This window comes from Dipodomys merriami, unplaced genomic scaffold (assembly GCF_024711535.1).
Source record: "Dipodomys merriami isolate MVZ:Mamm:240054 unplaced genomic scaffold, mDipMer1.0.p SCAF_163, whole genome shotgun sequence".
Classification (NCBI taxonomy): domain Eukaryota; kingdom Metazoa; phylum Chordata; class Mammalia; order Rodentia; family Heteromyidae; genus Dipodomys; species Dipodomys merriami.
The window spans coordinates 678157-694394 of record NW_027202971.1 but is presented as its reverse complement, the minus strand read 5'-3'; the positions used below and the strand labels follow the sequence as shown (position 1 = coordinate 694394).

Below are 16238 nucleotides of genomic sequence, written 5' to 3'. Positions count from 1 at the left end.
TTGCATGCATGAAGCCCTGGGTTCGATTCCTCAGCACCACAGACACAGAAAAACCCGCAAGTGGCACTGTGGCTCAAGTGGGAGAGCGCTAGCCTTGAGCTGAATAGCTGAGGGACAGCACCCAGGCCCAGAGTTCAGGCCCGATGACCCCCCCAAAAAAAAAAAAAAAAAACTGGATGCTGGTGGTGCACACTTGTAACCCTAGCTACTCAGGAGGAAGCCATCCTGGGCAGGAAAATCCATGAGACTCCTAATGTCCAATCAACCACCAGAAAACCATAGCTGACACAGTGACATCACCTGTCATCTGAGCCAGGACAGGAAGCCTAAAATAGTAGTTGGGAAGTAAGGCCCTGTCTAAAATAGTCAGAGCAGCCAGGCACCAGTGGCTCATGCCTGCAATCCTAGCTACTCAGGAGGCTGAGATCTGAGGATCATGATTTGAAACCAACCAGGGCAGCAAAGTCTTATATCCAACCAGCAAAAAGCTGGAAGTGGCACTGTGGCTCAAGTGTTAAGAGTGCTAGCCTGGAGGTATGGCTCAGTGGTAGTGCTTGCCTAGGCCCTAAGTTCAAATACTAATACTGATGCACAGATGCATCAGCCCCGGGGATTAAACCCAGGACTTCACCCATTTTAGGCAAACAGCCTGCACTGGGCCACACTGCAGCTCCTGGCCACCTTTACCGGTCCTCCCAACAGCTAACCAGTGTTGCCAGTTTCCTGAATACCCTCCCTGAAGGTTTATGATGCGCTGGCCTTGCACAGCACATGTGCGCGAGTCCCTTCTCCATGAAGGTGACAGCACGATGCACACAGAGCATGCATGTACACTCAGGCATGTTGGTGCTGACTCCGCACTGGTGCACAGCTGTGGTTCTCAACAGAGGGCATTCCTCCCAGGACGCGTGGCAGGCGGTGCCTGGAGACTGTGGAACAGGAGGAGGCCATTTGGGTAGAGATCATGGATGCTGCTAAACTTCTCTCAATGTCAGAGAGCTGCATCAAGTTACCCAGCTTGCCCATGGTGCGGGGCTGAGGAGCCCTGGTCTAATGTATTATACACCTTATTGTTTTGCCCATGGCCTGCCTCAGATTTTGATCTATATAGGTAGACCCTTCAACTTAAGCCTTCTACATAGCCGGGACAAGGTCACACCCACACTCAGCCTCTTTGTTGAGATGGAGTCTTGCCACCTTTCTGCCCAAGCTGGCCTTGAGCCAAAAATTCTCCCAACCTCTACCACTCAGAGCTGGGCCTGCAGGCCTGAGCCACTCACTGCTCCCAGGAGTAAGTGGTTCAGGCCTTACTCAAACTCACAGAAACAACCAGAGGGCAGATATTAAAGAGAAACAAGTGCCATGAGAACAGGCTGTGACCTGTGACCCCGTGGATTTTTTTTTTTTTTTTTTTGCCAGTCCTGGGACTTGAACTCAGAGCCTGGGCAATGTCCTTGAGCTTCTTTTTGCTCAAGGCTAGCACTCTACCACTCGAGCCACAGCACCCCTTCTGGCTTTTATCTGTTTATGTGGTACTGAGGAATCGAACCCAGAGCTTCATGCATGCTAGGCAAGCATCTACCACTAAGCCACATTCCCAGTCTCTGTGATTTTTGACCCCTCCTGCTCTCATTTCACTCCCACTTATCTTCTGTGGGATTTATCTTTTCAGACGGCTGGAAGTGGGCCACGGATCACAGGGCTGTGACCCTTTTATCTTAAAGCCAGCAACAACAGAAAAGAGACAGTCAGCAGTGTTTTGCGCATGAGTGTGCACTTTTGGAAAGGAGCTGTGGCAGCTGACCTCGATATTGAGGCTGGCGTCTGGTATAACTCTCCCGACATTCTCCTCAGATGCATTAAAAAAAAAAATTGTGGCTGCCGGGGCCAGTGGCTCACACCTGTAATCCTAGCTACTCAGGAGGCTGAGATCTAAGGATTAAGGTTCAAAGCTAGCCAGGGCATGAAAGTCCGTGAGACTCTTATCTTCAATAAACCACCAGAAAACCAGAAAGCGCACTGTGGCTTAAGGGGTAGAGCTGAAGAGCTGAGGGACAGCGCCCAGGCCCAGAGTTCAAGCCCAAGACCAACAAAAAGAAAAAAGAAGCCCGGCGCTGGTGGCTCACACCTGTCATCCTAGCTACTCAGGAGGCTGAGATCTGAGGATTGCGGTTCAAAGCCAGCCCGGGCAGGAGAGACCGTGAGACTCTTATCTCCAATAAACCACCAGAAAACCAGAAGTGGCGCTGTAGCTCAAGTGGTAGAGTGCTCGCCTTGAGCTGAAGAGCTGAGGGACAGCGCCCAGGCCCAGAGTTCAAGCCCCACGACTGACCAAAAAAAAAAAAAAAGTTGTGGCTAGGAATGTGGCTCAGGGGTAGAGTGCTTGCCTAGCATTCATAAAGCCCTGGGTTCTATTCCTCAGTATCCACATAAACAGGAAAAGCCAGAAATGATGCTGTGGATCAAGTGGTAGAATACTAGCCTTGAGCAAAAGCAGCTCAGGGACAGTGCCCAGGCTGAGTTCAAGCCCCCTGACTGGCCAAAAAAAAGTAAAAAAAAAAAAAAAAATTGTCATGGGGCTTGCACTCAGGGCCTGGGCGCTGTCCCTAAGCTTTTTCACTCAAGGCTAGTGCTCTACCACTTTGAGCCCCAGCACCACTTCCGGTTTTCTGGTGGTTCATTGGAGATAAAGAGTTGCATGGATGTACCTGCCCAGTTGGCTCTGAACCACAATCCTCAGATCTCAGCCTCCAGAGTAGCTAGGATTACAGGCGTGAGCCACCAGCAGCAGCTCAGATGCATTTTTCTATTCCATTTCATTCAGCAAGCCCTGGGTCATGGGGATGAAGGAGGAAGAGATTCAGCTCGTTCCCATGACAGCAGGGTCTCGGGGGTTGGGGGTCAGTGTGAAGGGTTTCAGAACATCTGGCCTGTTTGCATGCATTTCAAGTACAGAGGAAAAATCAGACCAATTGTCTCCTGCCAAATGAAACGAGCATGGCAGCCCCCACAGAGGCCTCTGGACAGCTGCGGTAACTACAAAGTACTGTCCTGGCTGGGGTGTGGCTCCGTGGCAGAGCTTTTGCCTAGTATATACACACCATGGGTTCAATCCCCAGCACTGCAGAAAACAAAACCATATACTTTGAACTGTGGAGACGACAACCCATAATACGGGTGTGGAGCTGGGTAGCAGACAGGCACGCCCACCTCCCAACCTCCACTTATTTTATTGAACCAATGGGAACACAGCAGTGTCCTCTGCAGCCGCGCTGGGCCTCTATTTGCTTCTGTCCCTCTTCTCCCTCCCCTTGCCCCTGTCTTCTCGCAGGCCCCTCTCCCTGTCCCAGTCGTTTTCAGACCATACCCTGGCTGTCTCTCTTTCTTGCCACCTCTTCTCGCGACCCCTGTCATGGTCTCGGTCCCTGGTCCTGTAGTCCCAGTGTCTTTCCCTGGACCGGGATCGCTCCCGCCTCTCCCTCTTCCCATCTCGGTAGAGGTCATTCTTAACAACTGGCAAGTTGATAGGCTTTCGGAAAGGCCGATCCCGTCCCCCAAATCTCAGCTGCCCAGATTCCTTTTTCCCACCCAGCCCACCCCCCAGCCGCCGCGGGATCCAGCCACGAAGAGTCCGCTCCAGCTCATAGTCCACAAATATCTCGTGTTGGTCGATCACCAGGCCGTCGGCATCGCGGTGGGCCTTCAGCAGCGCCCGCTCCTCCTTGTACTCGATGAAGGCGTAGCCCTTGGAGAAACCAGTCACCAAGTCCCTCACCAGCCGCAGCCGCCGGATGTCACCATAGCGGGAGAAGACTTCTTTTAACTTGTCCTCTTTGGTCTGCAAATTTAGTCTGGCCACAAACAGGGTGAGGAGCGGGTCTCCAGTGACGCCCTTGTTGGGCACATACCGGGCCAACATAGCCCTCCACACGGCGCGGTCATGCGGGTCTTCATCTGTGCCATCGATGCTGCCAGCTTTAAGTGGGTCATATTCCTTGGCGATGGGCATCCAATCATTCATGTTCTAGAAATGTGACAGGAATCAGGGACATCACTCTGCCGTGAGCTCCTCACTCCACCCTCAGCGCCACCCCATGAAGTCCTCTACTTTTTGTTAGGGGGAGGAAGACACAGTCCTGTGCGCAGTTCAGGCTGGCCTGGGATTCTCTACATGGCCTACTGAGACAGTCCTTCTGCCGCAGTGTGCAGAGTGCTAGGATTACAGGTCTGCATCAGTTCATTACTCCTGAAGTGAGGGGGGGGGGTGGCTATCACCAGCTCAGGCCTCCCAGGGAGTAAGAGGCAGAGGTAGTATGGCTCAACTCCAAGCTTTGAAATGGTCATTGGGATGTGAGGGTGGAACTCAGTGGTAAACCTTTGCCTAGTTACACTTGGGACTCTGTATTCAAGCCTCAGCATGCACTACAAACAAAATAAGATAAACACTTCTTTATCCACTAGGATTATAGATAGTAAGCTATCTATAATCCTAGCTACTGGGGGAGGCTGAGATCTGACACTGTAGTCAGCCCTGGCAGGAAAGTCTGTGAGATGCTTATCTCCAATTAACCTGCACAAAGCCAAAAGCAGAGGAGTAGTTCAAGTGGATGAGTGTCAACTTTGGGGGAGAGAGGGAGGGAGGGAGGGAGGGAGGGAGGAAGGGAGGGACTTTAAAACCCAGCCCCGGCAGGAAGTCTGTGAGATTCTTGGAAATGTGGTTCAAAGTGGTAGAGCTCTAGCCTTGAGCAAATGTTATTAGAACAGTTTCCCTCTGCATTGAGATCAAGCCTGATGGGTAACCCCCACCCCCCAAAAAAACACCCCACTAAACCATTAGATGTGAACTTGTGTGATTTGTGAAACATTCCTCAAACAATGGTGATACTGATGAAAGCACCCTAATTCTAATGACAACTTGTAGAATAGAGCTATGTGCTGAGTCCTTCATAGGGTGCTCTGTGCTGAGTCCTGAACAGGGTGTTATGTGCTGAGGGAGGGAGGGAGGGAGAATTTTCTAGCCCCAACAATACTGGAACACCAGAAAAAAAAAAAAACTGGGCTGGAGTTTATGACTCAAGCAAACAAGAGGCTGAATTCTAACCCCAATATTGAAATAAATAAATCTAAGCATTACTAAGCAATATAGATCGCGTTTTGTTCTTTGAATGCTTTTACTTTTTTTCAATCTCCCTAGTTCATTTTCCCAAATGCCACAGTGGAATGAGCTTCCTACAACAATGTCTAGGGTTTTACATTCAGCTCTAGTTTCATAAGGGCAGGGATGAGATATGAGAGATAAAAGAATGAAACACAGCAAGCGTGGTGGCTCACGCCTGTAATCCTAGCTACTCAGTAGACTGAGATCTGGGGATCACAGTTCAAAGCCAGCCCTGGCAGGAAAGTCCATGAACCTCTTATCCCCGATGAACCACCAAAAAGTGAAGCTGGAGCTCAAAGTGGTAGAGCGTTAGCCTTGAGCAAAACGGTTCAGAGACAGTGCCCAGGCTGTGAGTTCTAGCCCCACGACCAACCAAAAAAGAGGGGGTGGGAGAGAATGATAAGGTTGGGACAGTTAACCAGCACAGACAAAAAAGGACATTAAAGGGACTTTTTTTTTGGGTCGGGGCCTGGGCGCTGTCCTTCAGCTCAAGGCTAGCGCCATACCACTTGGGCCACAGCGCCACTTCCGGCCTTTCCTTTTTGCTTATGTGGTGCTGAGGAATCGAACCCAGGGCTTCACGCATGCGAGGCAAGCACTCTACCACTGCGCCACCTTCCCAGCGCCGCGCACCGTTAAACCTACTCAATTCAAGCTTCGAGCCTCTTACCTGTGAAGAGCGGGTAAGTGACAGGCGCTGGGGCTCTGCGGTCAGTGTCTGCGCACCGACGGGTACGCCGACTCCCAATCCCCTGGCTATCCGCCACAGTACAGATAAAGCTGTTTTTATTTGTACCTGGAAACCAGACTCGCGCCTTCACATCCAAGGGGGGAAAGCGGAAGACCCGGCCTCAGGGAGCGGTGGTGCGCATGCGCCGCGGACGCGAAGGCGGAAGTCCGGGCGGTGTTGCCGCGCTCGCTGCCCCTCCCGGTGCGGTCTCGGCCATGGCCTCGGTTCCGGCCCCCGGAGGCTGGCTCCTTCGGCCGCCCGCCTCCCCGGCCCTCCGACCCATCGCTCGTCCACGGTCCCCGCTACACAGCCCTGAGCCTTCCCACCCCTTGCCAGGCCTCGGCACGGCGGGGGCACGGCGGCGGCTCACCGGGACGGGACGGAGGCGTCCTCACGCCGGCCGCAGCCGGCCGCGGCTCACTTTGCTTTTCCGATCGAACCTCCCGCAGCGCAGCGAGCCCCCGACCCACGCGAGCGTCCGCCTCGGCGGAAGAACGCGCGGCGGAGGCGGAGGGCGGAGGCGGAGGCGGAGGGCGGAGGCGCCGAGGGTGCCCCGCGCCCGGTCGTCTGCCGTCGGCCCTCTGCCAGGCGGCCGCCGGCGAGGCCCGGTGCTGGTCGCCGCGCGCCTCCAGCGGAGACTTCGGGGACGCCAGGAGCGCCTGGAACTCGTTTGGGGACCTTGCGGGCGCTTGTTGTTTGACGAACTCAAAACTCCCTGCAAAGTTGAATTTCTTGCAAGTTTCCAAGTGACCTTTTTTTTCAAGCCTCTGCCATTAGGATCCCGGAGAAGAAACATTATTTTCTTGCTTTTCTTTTTCCTTTTTTGCCGGTCCTGGGTTTGAACTCTGGTCCTGGGCGCTGACCCTAAGCTGCTTTTGCTCAAGGCCAGCACTCTACCATTGAGCCACAGCGCCACTTCCGGTTTTCTAGTGGTTTATTGGAGGGAGACTTTCCTGCCCCGGCTGGCTTTGAACCTGGTCCTCAGATCTCAGCCTCCTGAGTAGCTAGGATGACAGGCGTGAGCCACCGGCGCCCAGCTAGGGTAGTAGCAACTTTTACACCAGGCTGGGAAACCATAATCCTTTCTGTTTCTCCACGTGTGGAAGGTTAACATGACCAGAAAATAGTGTAAGGAATGAAGATCCCCTCAGCCCGCCGCCTCTTACCTGCTGGAGCGCAGTCTCCCCACCCCCTCCCCGTGCTGCCCAGCGCCGAGCAGAACTTTCCGCTCTGCCAGCCCCCACCCATCTGCACTTCTATTTTAGGTGTCCACCCGCCCACCTACTTGGGCTTTCCACTGCTACTTCTCTCAGGTCTTACTCAGTGAACTCAATGGAATCGTATTTCTGAAGTTATTTTTTTTTTAATTTAAAAGTAATGATCTGTCGTTGGGATTTTTCTTCTTTGCCAGCCGTGGGGCTTGAACTCTGGGCCTGGGCGCTGTCCCCGAGCTCCTGTCAGCTCAAGGCCAGCGCTCTACCACTTGAGCCACAGTGCCACTTCCGGCTTTTTCTGCATATGTGGTGCTGAGGAATCGAACCAGGGGCCTCACGCATGTGAGGCAAACGCTCTACCAGTGAGCCACCTTCCCAGCCCCTTTTGCCTTTTTAGATGCTGGTGGTGCGTCTTGAACTCGGGGCTGGCGCTGTCCTTGAGCTTTTCTGTTCAAGCTGGTGCTCTACACTTGACCCACAGTGCCACTTCCACTTTTGGGGGTAGTTTATTGGCCTTCCTGCCCGGGCTGGTTTCGAACCCCATGCTGAGGTCTCAGCCTCCCGAGTTGCTAGGATTACAGGCGTGGGCCCAGCCGTGGGGATCCGCAACGCCCCGCCGCGGGCTGCGCCCCACCTCCCGCCCCACGCAGGCCCGCGGCTGGGAAGCTCCAGTGGGAAGGAAGTCCCCGAGTGCGGTCTCCCCTCCCGGCCTCACCCTGCAAGCCCCGCCTCCGTCTCCATGGAAACGCGGCCCCTGGAGGCTGCCGCCGGGGGCGGGGCCCCGCCTGGCTCCACCCCCGGCCTGCGGGCTCCGAGGCCCCGGCCGCCCCCAGCGCCCCGCGGCCCCCTCTCGGGCGCCCTCCCTGCCCGTCGTCCTTCTCCGTCCCCCACCGCATCCTGGGCACCGCTGTCCCGCCTGGCTCGGCCGGGACGCTGCCCCCTCGGCCGCGCCCCCTGCGCAGCGGCAACTTTTCCGGGCCCGGGGGAAGTGACGGGCCGGGACTCATGGAGGAGCCCCCGCGCCGCCAGGGCGAGGAGGGCGGCGCGGAGGAGGACGAGGCCGGCCCCGAGGGCGCCCTGGGCAAGAGCGCCTTCCAGCTGACGGCCGAGGACGTGTACGACATCTCCTACGTGGTGGGCCGCGAGCTGATGGCGCTGGGCGGCGACCCCCGCGTGGCGCGGCTGCAGTTCACGATCGTCCGCGTGCTGGAGATGCTGGAGGCGCTGGTGACCGAGGGCGGCCTGGCGGCCGAGGCGCTGCGGCGGGAGCGGGACAGCCTGCGGCGGGAGGTGGAGGGGCTGCGGAGCGGGGGCCCTCCCGCCGGCGCGGGGGTGAGTGCGGGGCGGGGAGCCCGGGAGGGGCCGCTGGGGGGGAGCAGCGTGACACTGGAGGGACCACGGTGACAGTCAGTGGACGGGACCACGGTGACAGTGGATGGAGCAGGGTGACAGTGGATGGAGCAGGGTGACAGTGGATGGACCACGGTGACAGTCAGTGGACGGGACCACGGTGACAGTGGATGGAGCAGGGTGACAGTGGATGGACCACGGTGACAGTGGATGGACCACGGTGACAGTCAGTGGACGGGACCACGGTGACAGTGGACGGGACCACGGTGACAGTGGATGGAGCAGGGTGACAGTGGACGGGAGCAGGGTGAGAGTGACAGCGACAGCGGATGGAGCAGGGTGACAGTGGATGGAGCAGGGTGACAGTGGACGGAGCAGGGTGACAGTGGACGGAGCAGGGTGACAGTGGATGGAGCACGGTGACAGTGGATGGAGCAGGGTAACAGTGGACGGGACCACGGTGACAGTGGAAGGAGCAGGGTGACAGTGGATGGACCACGGTGACACTGGAGGGACCACGGTGACAGTGGAGGGAGCACGGTGACAGTGGATGGAGCAGAGTGACAGTCAGTGGACGGGAGCAGGGTACAGTGAACGGGAGCACAGCGGCAGCATCCACTGAGCATTTACTCAGCAGTGGCCTCCCTGTGTGCTGGGACTCCAGGAGCACTGGCCCTGAGCAAAAAGGAGCTCAGGCACAGCACCCAGGCCCTGAGTTCAAGCCCCAGGACAAACCAGGCTACAAGCTCAAGCATATTTTACTGTGTGTTGTACATCCATCCTACAAAACAACATTGTATATCACTATCCAGTGTTGGTGAAACAAAGCCTCTTTCTTTTTTGTTGTTGTTGTTGGTTGTGGGGCCTGAACTCTGGGTCTGGGCACTGTCCCTCAGCTATTCAGCTCAAGGCTAGCGCTCTACCACTTGACCCACAGCGCCACTTCCAACCTTTTTTCTGCTTATGTGATGCTGAGGAATTGAATCTAGACCCTCATGCATGCAAGGCAAGCGCTCTACCACTGAGCCACCTTCCCAGCCCCAAAGCCCCCTTTTTTTATTTTTTTTTGATTGGTCGTGGGGCTTGAACTCTGGGCTTGGGCACTGTCCTTGTGCTGTTCAGCTAAAGGCTAGCACTGTACTGCTTGAGCCACAACGCCACTTCCAGTTTTCTAGTGGTTTATTGGAGATCAAAGTCTCACAGACTTTCCTGCCCAGGCTGGCTTTGAACTGCGATCCTCAGATCTCAGCCTCCTGAGTAGCTAGGATTACAGGCGTGAGCCACCGGCGCCTGGCTTGAAAGCCCTTTTTTTTTTTTTTTTTTTTGTCGGTCGTGGGGCTTGAACTCTGGGCCTGGGCGCTGTCCCTCAGCTCTTCAGCTCAAGGCGAGCGCTCTACCACTTGAGCTACAGCGCCACTTCCGGTTTTCTGGTGGTTTATTGGAGATAGGAGTCTCACGGTCTCTCCTGCCCGGGCTGGCTTTGAACCGCGATCCTCAGATCTCAGCCTCCTGTGTAGCTAGGATTACAGGCGTGAGCCACCAGCGCCCGGCTGAAAGCCCTTTTCTTATATAATGCACAGGTACATTTGCTTCTTGTTTTGTTTTTCTTTCTTTTTTCTTTTTTTTTGGGGGGGGGGTCTGGTCGTGGGGCCTGAATTCTGGGCCTGGGCGCTGTCCCTCAGCTCTTCAGCTCAAGGCGAGCGCTCTACCACTTGAGCGTCAGCCCCACTTCCGGCTTTTTCTGTTTATGTGGTGCTGAGGAATCGAACCCAGAGCCTCATGCATGCAAGGCAAGCACTCTACCACTGAGCCACTTTCCCAGCCCATTCTTGTTTTTTTTTTTAGGAGTATGTGTGTATGTGTTTTGTTTTTTTTTGGGGGGGGGAGGAGGGGCGGTTCCTGGGAATTGAACTCAGGGCCTGGCGCTGTCCCTGAGCTCTTTTTCTGCTCAAGGATAGTGCTCTACCAGTTGGAGCCACTGTGCCACTTCTGGTTTGCTGGTGGTTAATTGGAGACAAGAGTCTCACAGAGCCAGGTGCTGGTGGCTCACATCTGTAATCCTGTGTAGTCAGGAGGCTGAGATCTGAGGATCAGGGTTCAAAACCAGCCCAGCAGGAAAGTTCAGACTTTTTTTTTTTGGGGGCAGGCCTGAGGCTTGAAGGCTTTAACTCTGGGCTTGGGCCCTGTCTCTGAGCTTCTTTTGCTCTAGGCTAGCCACTTGAGTCAGCACCATTTCTAGCCTTTTTTTTTTTTTTGGTAGTTGATTAAAGAGTCTCACGGAGTTTCCTGCCCTGGCTGGCTTCAAACCATGATCTTTTCAGATCTCAGCCTCCTAAGTAGCTAGGATTATAGACATGAGTCACTGGCACCTTGCTCCGAGAGACTTTTATCTCCAATTAACCACCAGAAAACCAGAAGTGGAGCTGTGGCTAAAGTGGTAGAACACTAGCCATGAACTAAAGAGCTCAGGGATAGCACCCAGGCTCTGAGTTTAAGCCCTATTACTAACCAAAAAAAAAAGAAAAAAAAAAGAGTCTCACAGACTTTCCTGCCTGGGCTGGCATTGAACTGTGACCTTCAGAGCTCAGCCTCTTGACTGGCTAGGATTACAAACTTACAAAAGAATTTGGTGGGGTGGGTGGGCTGGGAGTGTGGCTCAGTGGTAGAGTGCTTGCCTTGCTTGCATGAGATTCTGGGTTCGATTCCTCAGCACCACATAAGCAGAAAAAGCTGGAAGTGGCGCTGTGGCTCTAGTGGTAGGGTACTAGCCTTGAGCTGAAGAGCTGAGGGACAGCGCCTAGGCCCAGAGTTCAGGCCCCACGACCAACCAAAAAAAAAAAGATTTTTGCTGTTGCCGAGGCCTGTTAAGCGGCCACTCTTTGGTGAGCACTCCCTCCCGGGTCTCCTTCACGTCACTTCCTCCTGAGTCACCGTGACAGCTGGTTTGTGGGGGGCTGTGGGTGGCTGGAAATGTGCAGTTCACTGCTCACAGTGCTGCCCATTTGGGTTATTTTCAGTATGATCTCAAGCTCTGGGATGGGGGAGGCCCATCTCGTGGCAGGAGAATGGTGCTGGGTAGGGCCTGGCTGATTTCCTGTGTGGAGCAGGCAGAGTGGACAGTGGCATCATGCAGATGAGATGGCACATTTCCTCCTGACCACAGCCCAAAGTTGGTGTGGTGACTCGTGGCTGTCATGCCAGTGATGTAGGAAGACGAGATTGGGAAGATCTTAGCTACAGGCCAGCCTGGGCAGAAAGGTCACAAGACCATACTCTGGAAGCTAACACCCAGAGGAGCATGGTTCAGAGCCAGCCAAGCAGAAAAGTCCAGGAGACGCTATCTCCAACAAACAAGCAAAATGCCAGAATGGAGGCATGACTCAAGTAGAGCACCTGCTGTGAGCAAGAAAACTAAGTGAAAGTTGAAAGACTCTGACTTCAAGCTGTAGTGCATGCATGCATGTGCTGCGCGCGCGCGTGCGCACGCGCGCGCGCACACACACACACGGCTCAAGTGATTAGAATAACTTCCTAGCAAGACTGACATCCTGAGTTCAAACCCCAGTATCACCAAAATAATGAATGGTAATAGAGAAAAATTGCATGAATTAAGAGCACCTAGTGTTCCTGCCTTAGTTTCCAAGGATCCTGGAACATTCTATCACTTCCGTGGCAATGCCATCAGTCCTTTTGTTTGTTTGTTTTTTGGGGGGTCCGGTCGTGGGGCCTCAACCCTGGGCCTGGGCGCTGTCCCTCAGCTCTTCAGCTCAAGGCTAGTGCTCTACCACTTGAGCCACAGCACCACTTCCGGCTTTTTTCTTTTTGCTTATGTGGTGCTGAGGAATGGAACCCAGGGCCTCATGCATGCAAGGCAAGCGCTCTACCACTGAGCCACCTTCCCAGCCCAGGTACTGCTTCTTGAGGCACTGGCTGTTTCACTGCTACAGACAAAATTCCTTTGGCCACCTGGACTAGGTACAGTGACTGCCAAGAGGCACAAACCCCGATGAACACTAAGCACTGACCAGGAGGGAGGAGACAATGGTCACTCCTACCTTTCCTCGAAATGGCTTGCTATGACAGCAAGCTTGTTGGAGCGGCTCATGAATAAGTGGGAGATCCCAGCCCAGTCCTTTTGTTTTTAAGACAGGATCTGACTAACTTTGCTTAGGATGGCCTTGAACTTCTGATCCTCATGCCTCCTCCTCCAGAGTAGCTGAAATTACAGGTGTGAACTACCATGTTTGGCACTTTGCTTCTTGGCCAGCCACAAATACTTCCAACATGCCATCATTTCAGGGCCCCTGGGAGCCACAAAACCAAACATGGTTTTCTTAGGAGGACTGCCCAACGCTAGGAGGGAACTGGACGTGCATCTTTTCTTCCAGGTGAACCTGGGACCAGACAAATTGGTGGTGGACCTGACAGATCCCAACCGGCCCCGCTTCACCCTGCAGGAGTTGAGGGACGTGCTGCAGGAGCGAAACCAGCTTAAGTCGCAGCTGCTGCTGCTGCAGGAAGAACTGCAGTGCTACCGGAGGTGTGCAGGGCGGCACACTGCGCTCATGTGCCCTCATCCACTTCACGGCTGCCATGTGCCAGGCACTGTGGGGACAGTGGAAGATAGTGACCATCTGTAGTCTAGTGGGACAGGCATGTGATCAAGAAGGAAGTGAAGCAGGGAGCCGGTGGCTCATGCCTGTAATCCTAGCTACTCAGGAGGCTGAGATCTGAGGATTGAAGTTCAAAGCCAGCCCGGGCAGGAAAGTCCATGAGACTCTAATATCCAATAAACCATTAGAAAACCGGAAGTAGCACTGTGGCTCAAGCAGTAGAGCACTGGCCTTGAGCTGAAGAGCTGAGGGATAGCACCCAAGCCCAGAGTTCAAGCCCCACGACCAACAAAAAGAAAAAAAAAAAAAAAGGAAGTGAAACCAGATTACTGGCTGTAATCTCAGCTACTCAGGAAGTGGCCATTAGGAGGATCATGGTTTGAAGCCAGCCTGGGCCAATACCCCAGTAATAACCCATCTCAATCAGCAAACAAGGCATAGTAATCCTTGCTACTTAGGAGGCTCAGATCAGAGGATCACAGTCTGGGTAGGAAGGTCCTAAAGGCCCTATCTCCAATTAACCAGCAAAATGCTATACTGGAGGTGTGAGTCGAGTGGAGAATGCCAGTCATGAGCAAGGACACAGTACAAGCCAGCACAAATAAAGGAGCTGGAGTTCAGCTGTATACATCATAATCCCAGTTATTCAGGGGTGTAGGTAGAAGATTGGGTCCAAGGCTGGCCCTGGGCAAAAACTCCAAACTCTATCCACAGCATAATTAACACAAAAAGGCTGAAGGCATGGCTCAAGTGGTAGAGCACCTGACTAGCAATGACAAGACTGTGAGTCTAAACTCAAGGGAGGGAGGGAGGGAGGGAGGGAAAAAGGAAGAGAGGGAGGGAAGGAGGAAGGTGCAGCCTACAGTGCAGAGGAATTGCTCCTCGTGCCGAGGCTGGAACCTTTTAATGGAAAGGCCTAGCTTCATCCCATTTGATAAGTAGTCAGGTGCAGGTGGTTATAGACAAACTGAGTGCTCTGAGCAGCTGGTTAATGAGCAAAGCAATGCCCTGTATTTCCAGCTTTGACTTCCCAGAGAACCAGAGAGAGAGGACCCTGTGTGAGGCCCAGGCAAGAAAGGATTCTGCTCAGCCTCTGTGAGGGCGGCACAGCCAAGATGTTTTCTTAGCAACTACATTTATTTGTAGGGCCACACTCAGACTGATGATGTGAAGATAAAAACCTGTGACTAGGGGCTGGGAAGGTGGCTCAGTGGTAGAGTGCTTGCCTTGCATGCATGAGGCCCTGGGTTCGATTCCTCAGGACCACATAAGCAGATAAAGCTGGAAGTGGCACTGTGGCTCAAGTGGTAGAGTGCTAGCCTTGAGCTGAAGAGCTGAGGGACAGTGACCTTGCCCAAAGCTCAGGCCCCATGACCGACAAAAAAAAAAAAAAAAAGAAAGAAAAACCTGTGACTAAAGGGAGGCATTGTGGTAGTTTCCAGGCAGCTGGCTGGGGTCTTGCTCTACCAAAGGACCCAGGTCCCAAGCCAGCAAGACTGCATGTCATCATGACTCTAGGACTCATGCCTGTAATCAATCCTAGCAGTTTAGGAGACTGAGATGCAGGGGATTGTGCAAAGGCAGCCTAGGGGCCAGTGGCTCACGCCTGTCATCCTAGCTACTCAGGAGGCTGAGATCTGAGGATCATGGTACAAAGCCAACCCAGGCAGGAAAGTCCATGAGACTTATCTCTAATAAGCCACCAGAAAACCAGAAATGGTGCTGTGGCTCAAATGATAGAGCACTAGCCTTGAGCTGAAGAGCTGAGGGACAGCGCCCAGGCCCAAAGTTCAAGCTCCATGACTGACAAAAAACAAAACGAAACAACAACAACAACAAAAACAGCCTGGGTAGAAAGTGTTGATTCTTATCTCCAATTAACAAGTAAAAAGCCAAAAGTTAAAGCTGTGGTTCCAGTGGTAGAGCACCAGCCTTGAGCAAAAAAGCTAAGGGACAGCGTCCAGACCCTGGGTTCCCGCCTTCGTATTACGAGCACAAAACTACATCCATTTGTTTCTTTCCCCAGTGGCCTGCTCCAACCAAGAGAAGCAACAGGAGGAAGAGAAAAAGATGGTGTGGTTGGCAGATCCAGGGGTGCCAGTGGTGCCACGGAGGAGAAGACCATCATGAGGAAGCTGTAAGTCACCACAGCCACTGTCCTGTTTAACACTGGCTGAAGGAGGGAATGCATGGGGTAAGGAGCTGAGGCTGGGCCCTGCTGTCACAGTGCAACCTCCTATGACCTTGGGCCTGTTGCTGACTGCAGAATTGTTGTATAAAATTAGCCAAAAATGGAAGCATCTAGAATAGTGCCTGTCTCATAAAAAGTACCGCGTGATTCTTGATCCCTGGCCTGCAAGATGAACTTACATCCTGTCCCCTCTACCCAGGTTTTCTTTCCGGTCAGGGAAGCAGACCTAACCTGATGGCCATGAGCAAAGCAGCCTCCGGCTTGAGAAGACAATCAAGGCAGCTTCCAGAATCATCTCTGTGTTCCATGTACCCACATGAGGCTTGCACGTGTCCCCAGGAGCAGTCCGAGGAGGAAGGGGCTGGACTCTCTGGCTTCTGGGCTGCAGAACAGGGCAAGGAACATACAGGGGGCTTCCTCTTGCCTGGCCTGCGTGTGCACACGGACCTGGCCACCGCTGGGCCTGATCTTCAGTGCGCCAGGAAGCGCGACTCACTTGAGTCGTGACTCCACTGGTGGTGAGCAAACAGGCCCTCACTTGACTTTCTTTACATCACTTTGTATTAAAATGACCTTTATACTTTTAGAGCTGTGTAAGAGTGGTCTCCTGGAGTTAAGGCAGCCTGTATGGCTAGTATTTGTGTACATGCCTATAATCCTAGGACTCTATAGGCAGAGGCAGCATGGCCAGGAGTTCTAGCCCAAGCTGGGCACCAGTGACTCATGCCTGTCATCCTTTCTACAAAGTATGCCCTGTTTTGTTTTTGTTCTCTTTTTTTTTGTTGTTGTTGGTTGTGGGGCTTGCACTCTGGGCCTGGGAGCTGTCCCTCAGCTCTTTAGCTCAAGGCTAGCGCTTTACCTCTTGAGCCACAGCACCACTTCCGGTTTTCTGGTGGTTTATTGGAGATCAGTTTCATGGGCTTTACTACTGGGGCTGGCTTTGAACCAACATCCTCAGATCTGAGCCTCCTGATTAGCTAGG

General features: G+C 53.7%; 2 protein-coding genes across 4 annotated transcripts; one reads left to right on the top strand and one right to left on the bottom strand.

The window, feature by feature from the left end:
- Positions 1-3172: 3172 nt before the first annotated feature.
- Positions 3173-6466, bottom strand: Snrnp35 (small nuclear ribonucleoprotein U11/U12 subunit 35). Of its 3 annotated transcripts, none has more exons than XM_070024855.1 (2): positions 6259-6466; positions 3173-4024 (listed from the first exon to the last, which is right to left on the bottom strand). In XM_070024855.1, the coding sequence occupies exon 2, from the start codon at positions 4019-4021 to the stop codon at positions 3281-3283; it is 741 nt and encodes a 246-aa protein (XP_069880956.1). In that variant the 5' UTR covers positions 4022-4024; positions 6259-6466; the 3' UTR covers positions 3173-3280. The 3 variants fall into 3 exon arrangements, with proteins under 3 accessions (XP_069880956.1, XP_069880957.1, XP_069880955.1); XM_070024856.1 differs by lacking the exon at positions 6259-6466 and adding an exon at positions 5955-6225; XM_070024854.1 differs by lacking the exon at positions 6259-6466 and adding an exon at positions 5829-6222.
- Positions 6467-7903: 1437 nt separating this feature from the next.
- On the top strand, positions 7904-15842 carry Rilpl2 (Rab interacting lysosomal protein like 2). Its single transcript, XM_070024848.1, has 4 exons — positions 7904-8434; positions 12841-12992; positions 15092-15202; positions 15456-15842. The coding sequence occupies exons 1-4, from the start codon at positions 8108-8110 to the stop codon at positions 15484-15486; spliced, it is 621 nt and encodes a 206-aa protein (XP_069880949.1). The 5' UTR covers positions 7904-8107; the 3' UTR covers positions 15487-15842.
- Positions 15843-16238: the final 396 nt, after the last annotated feature.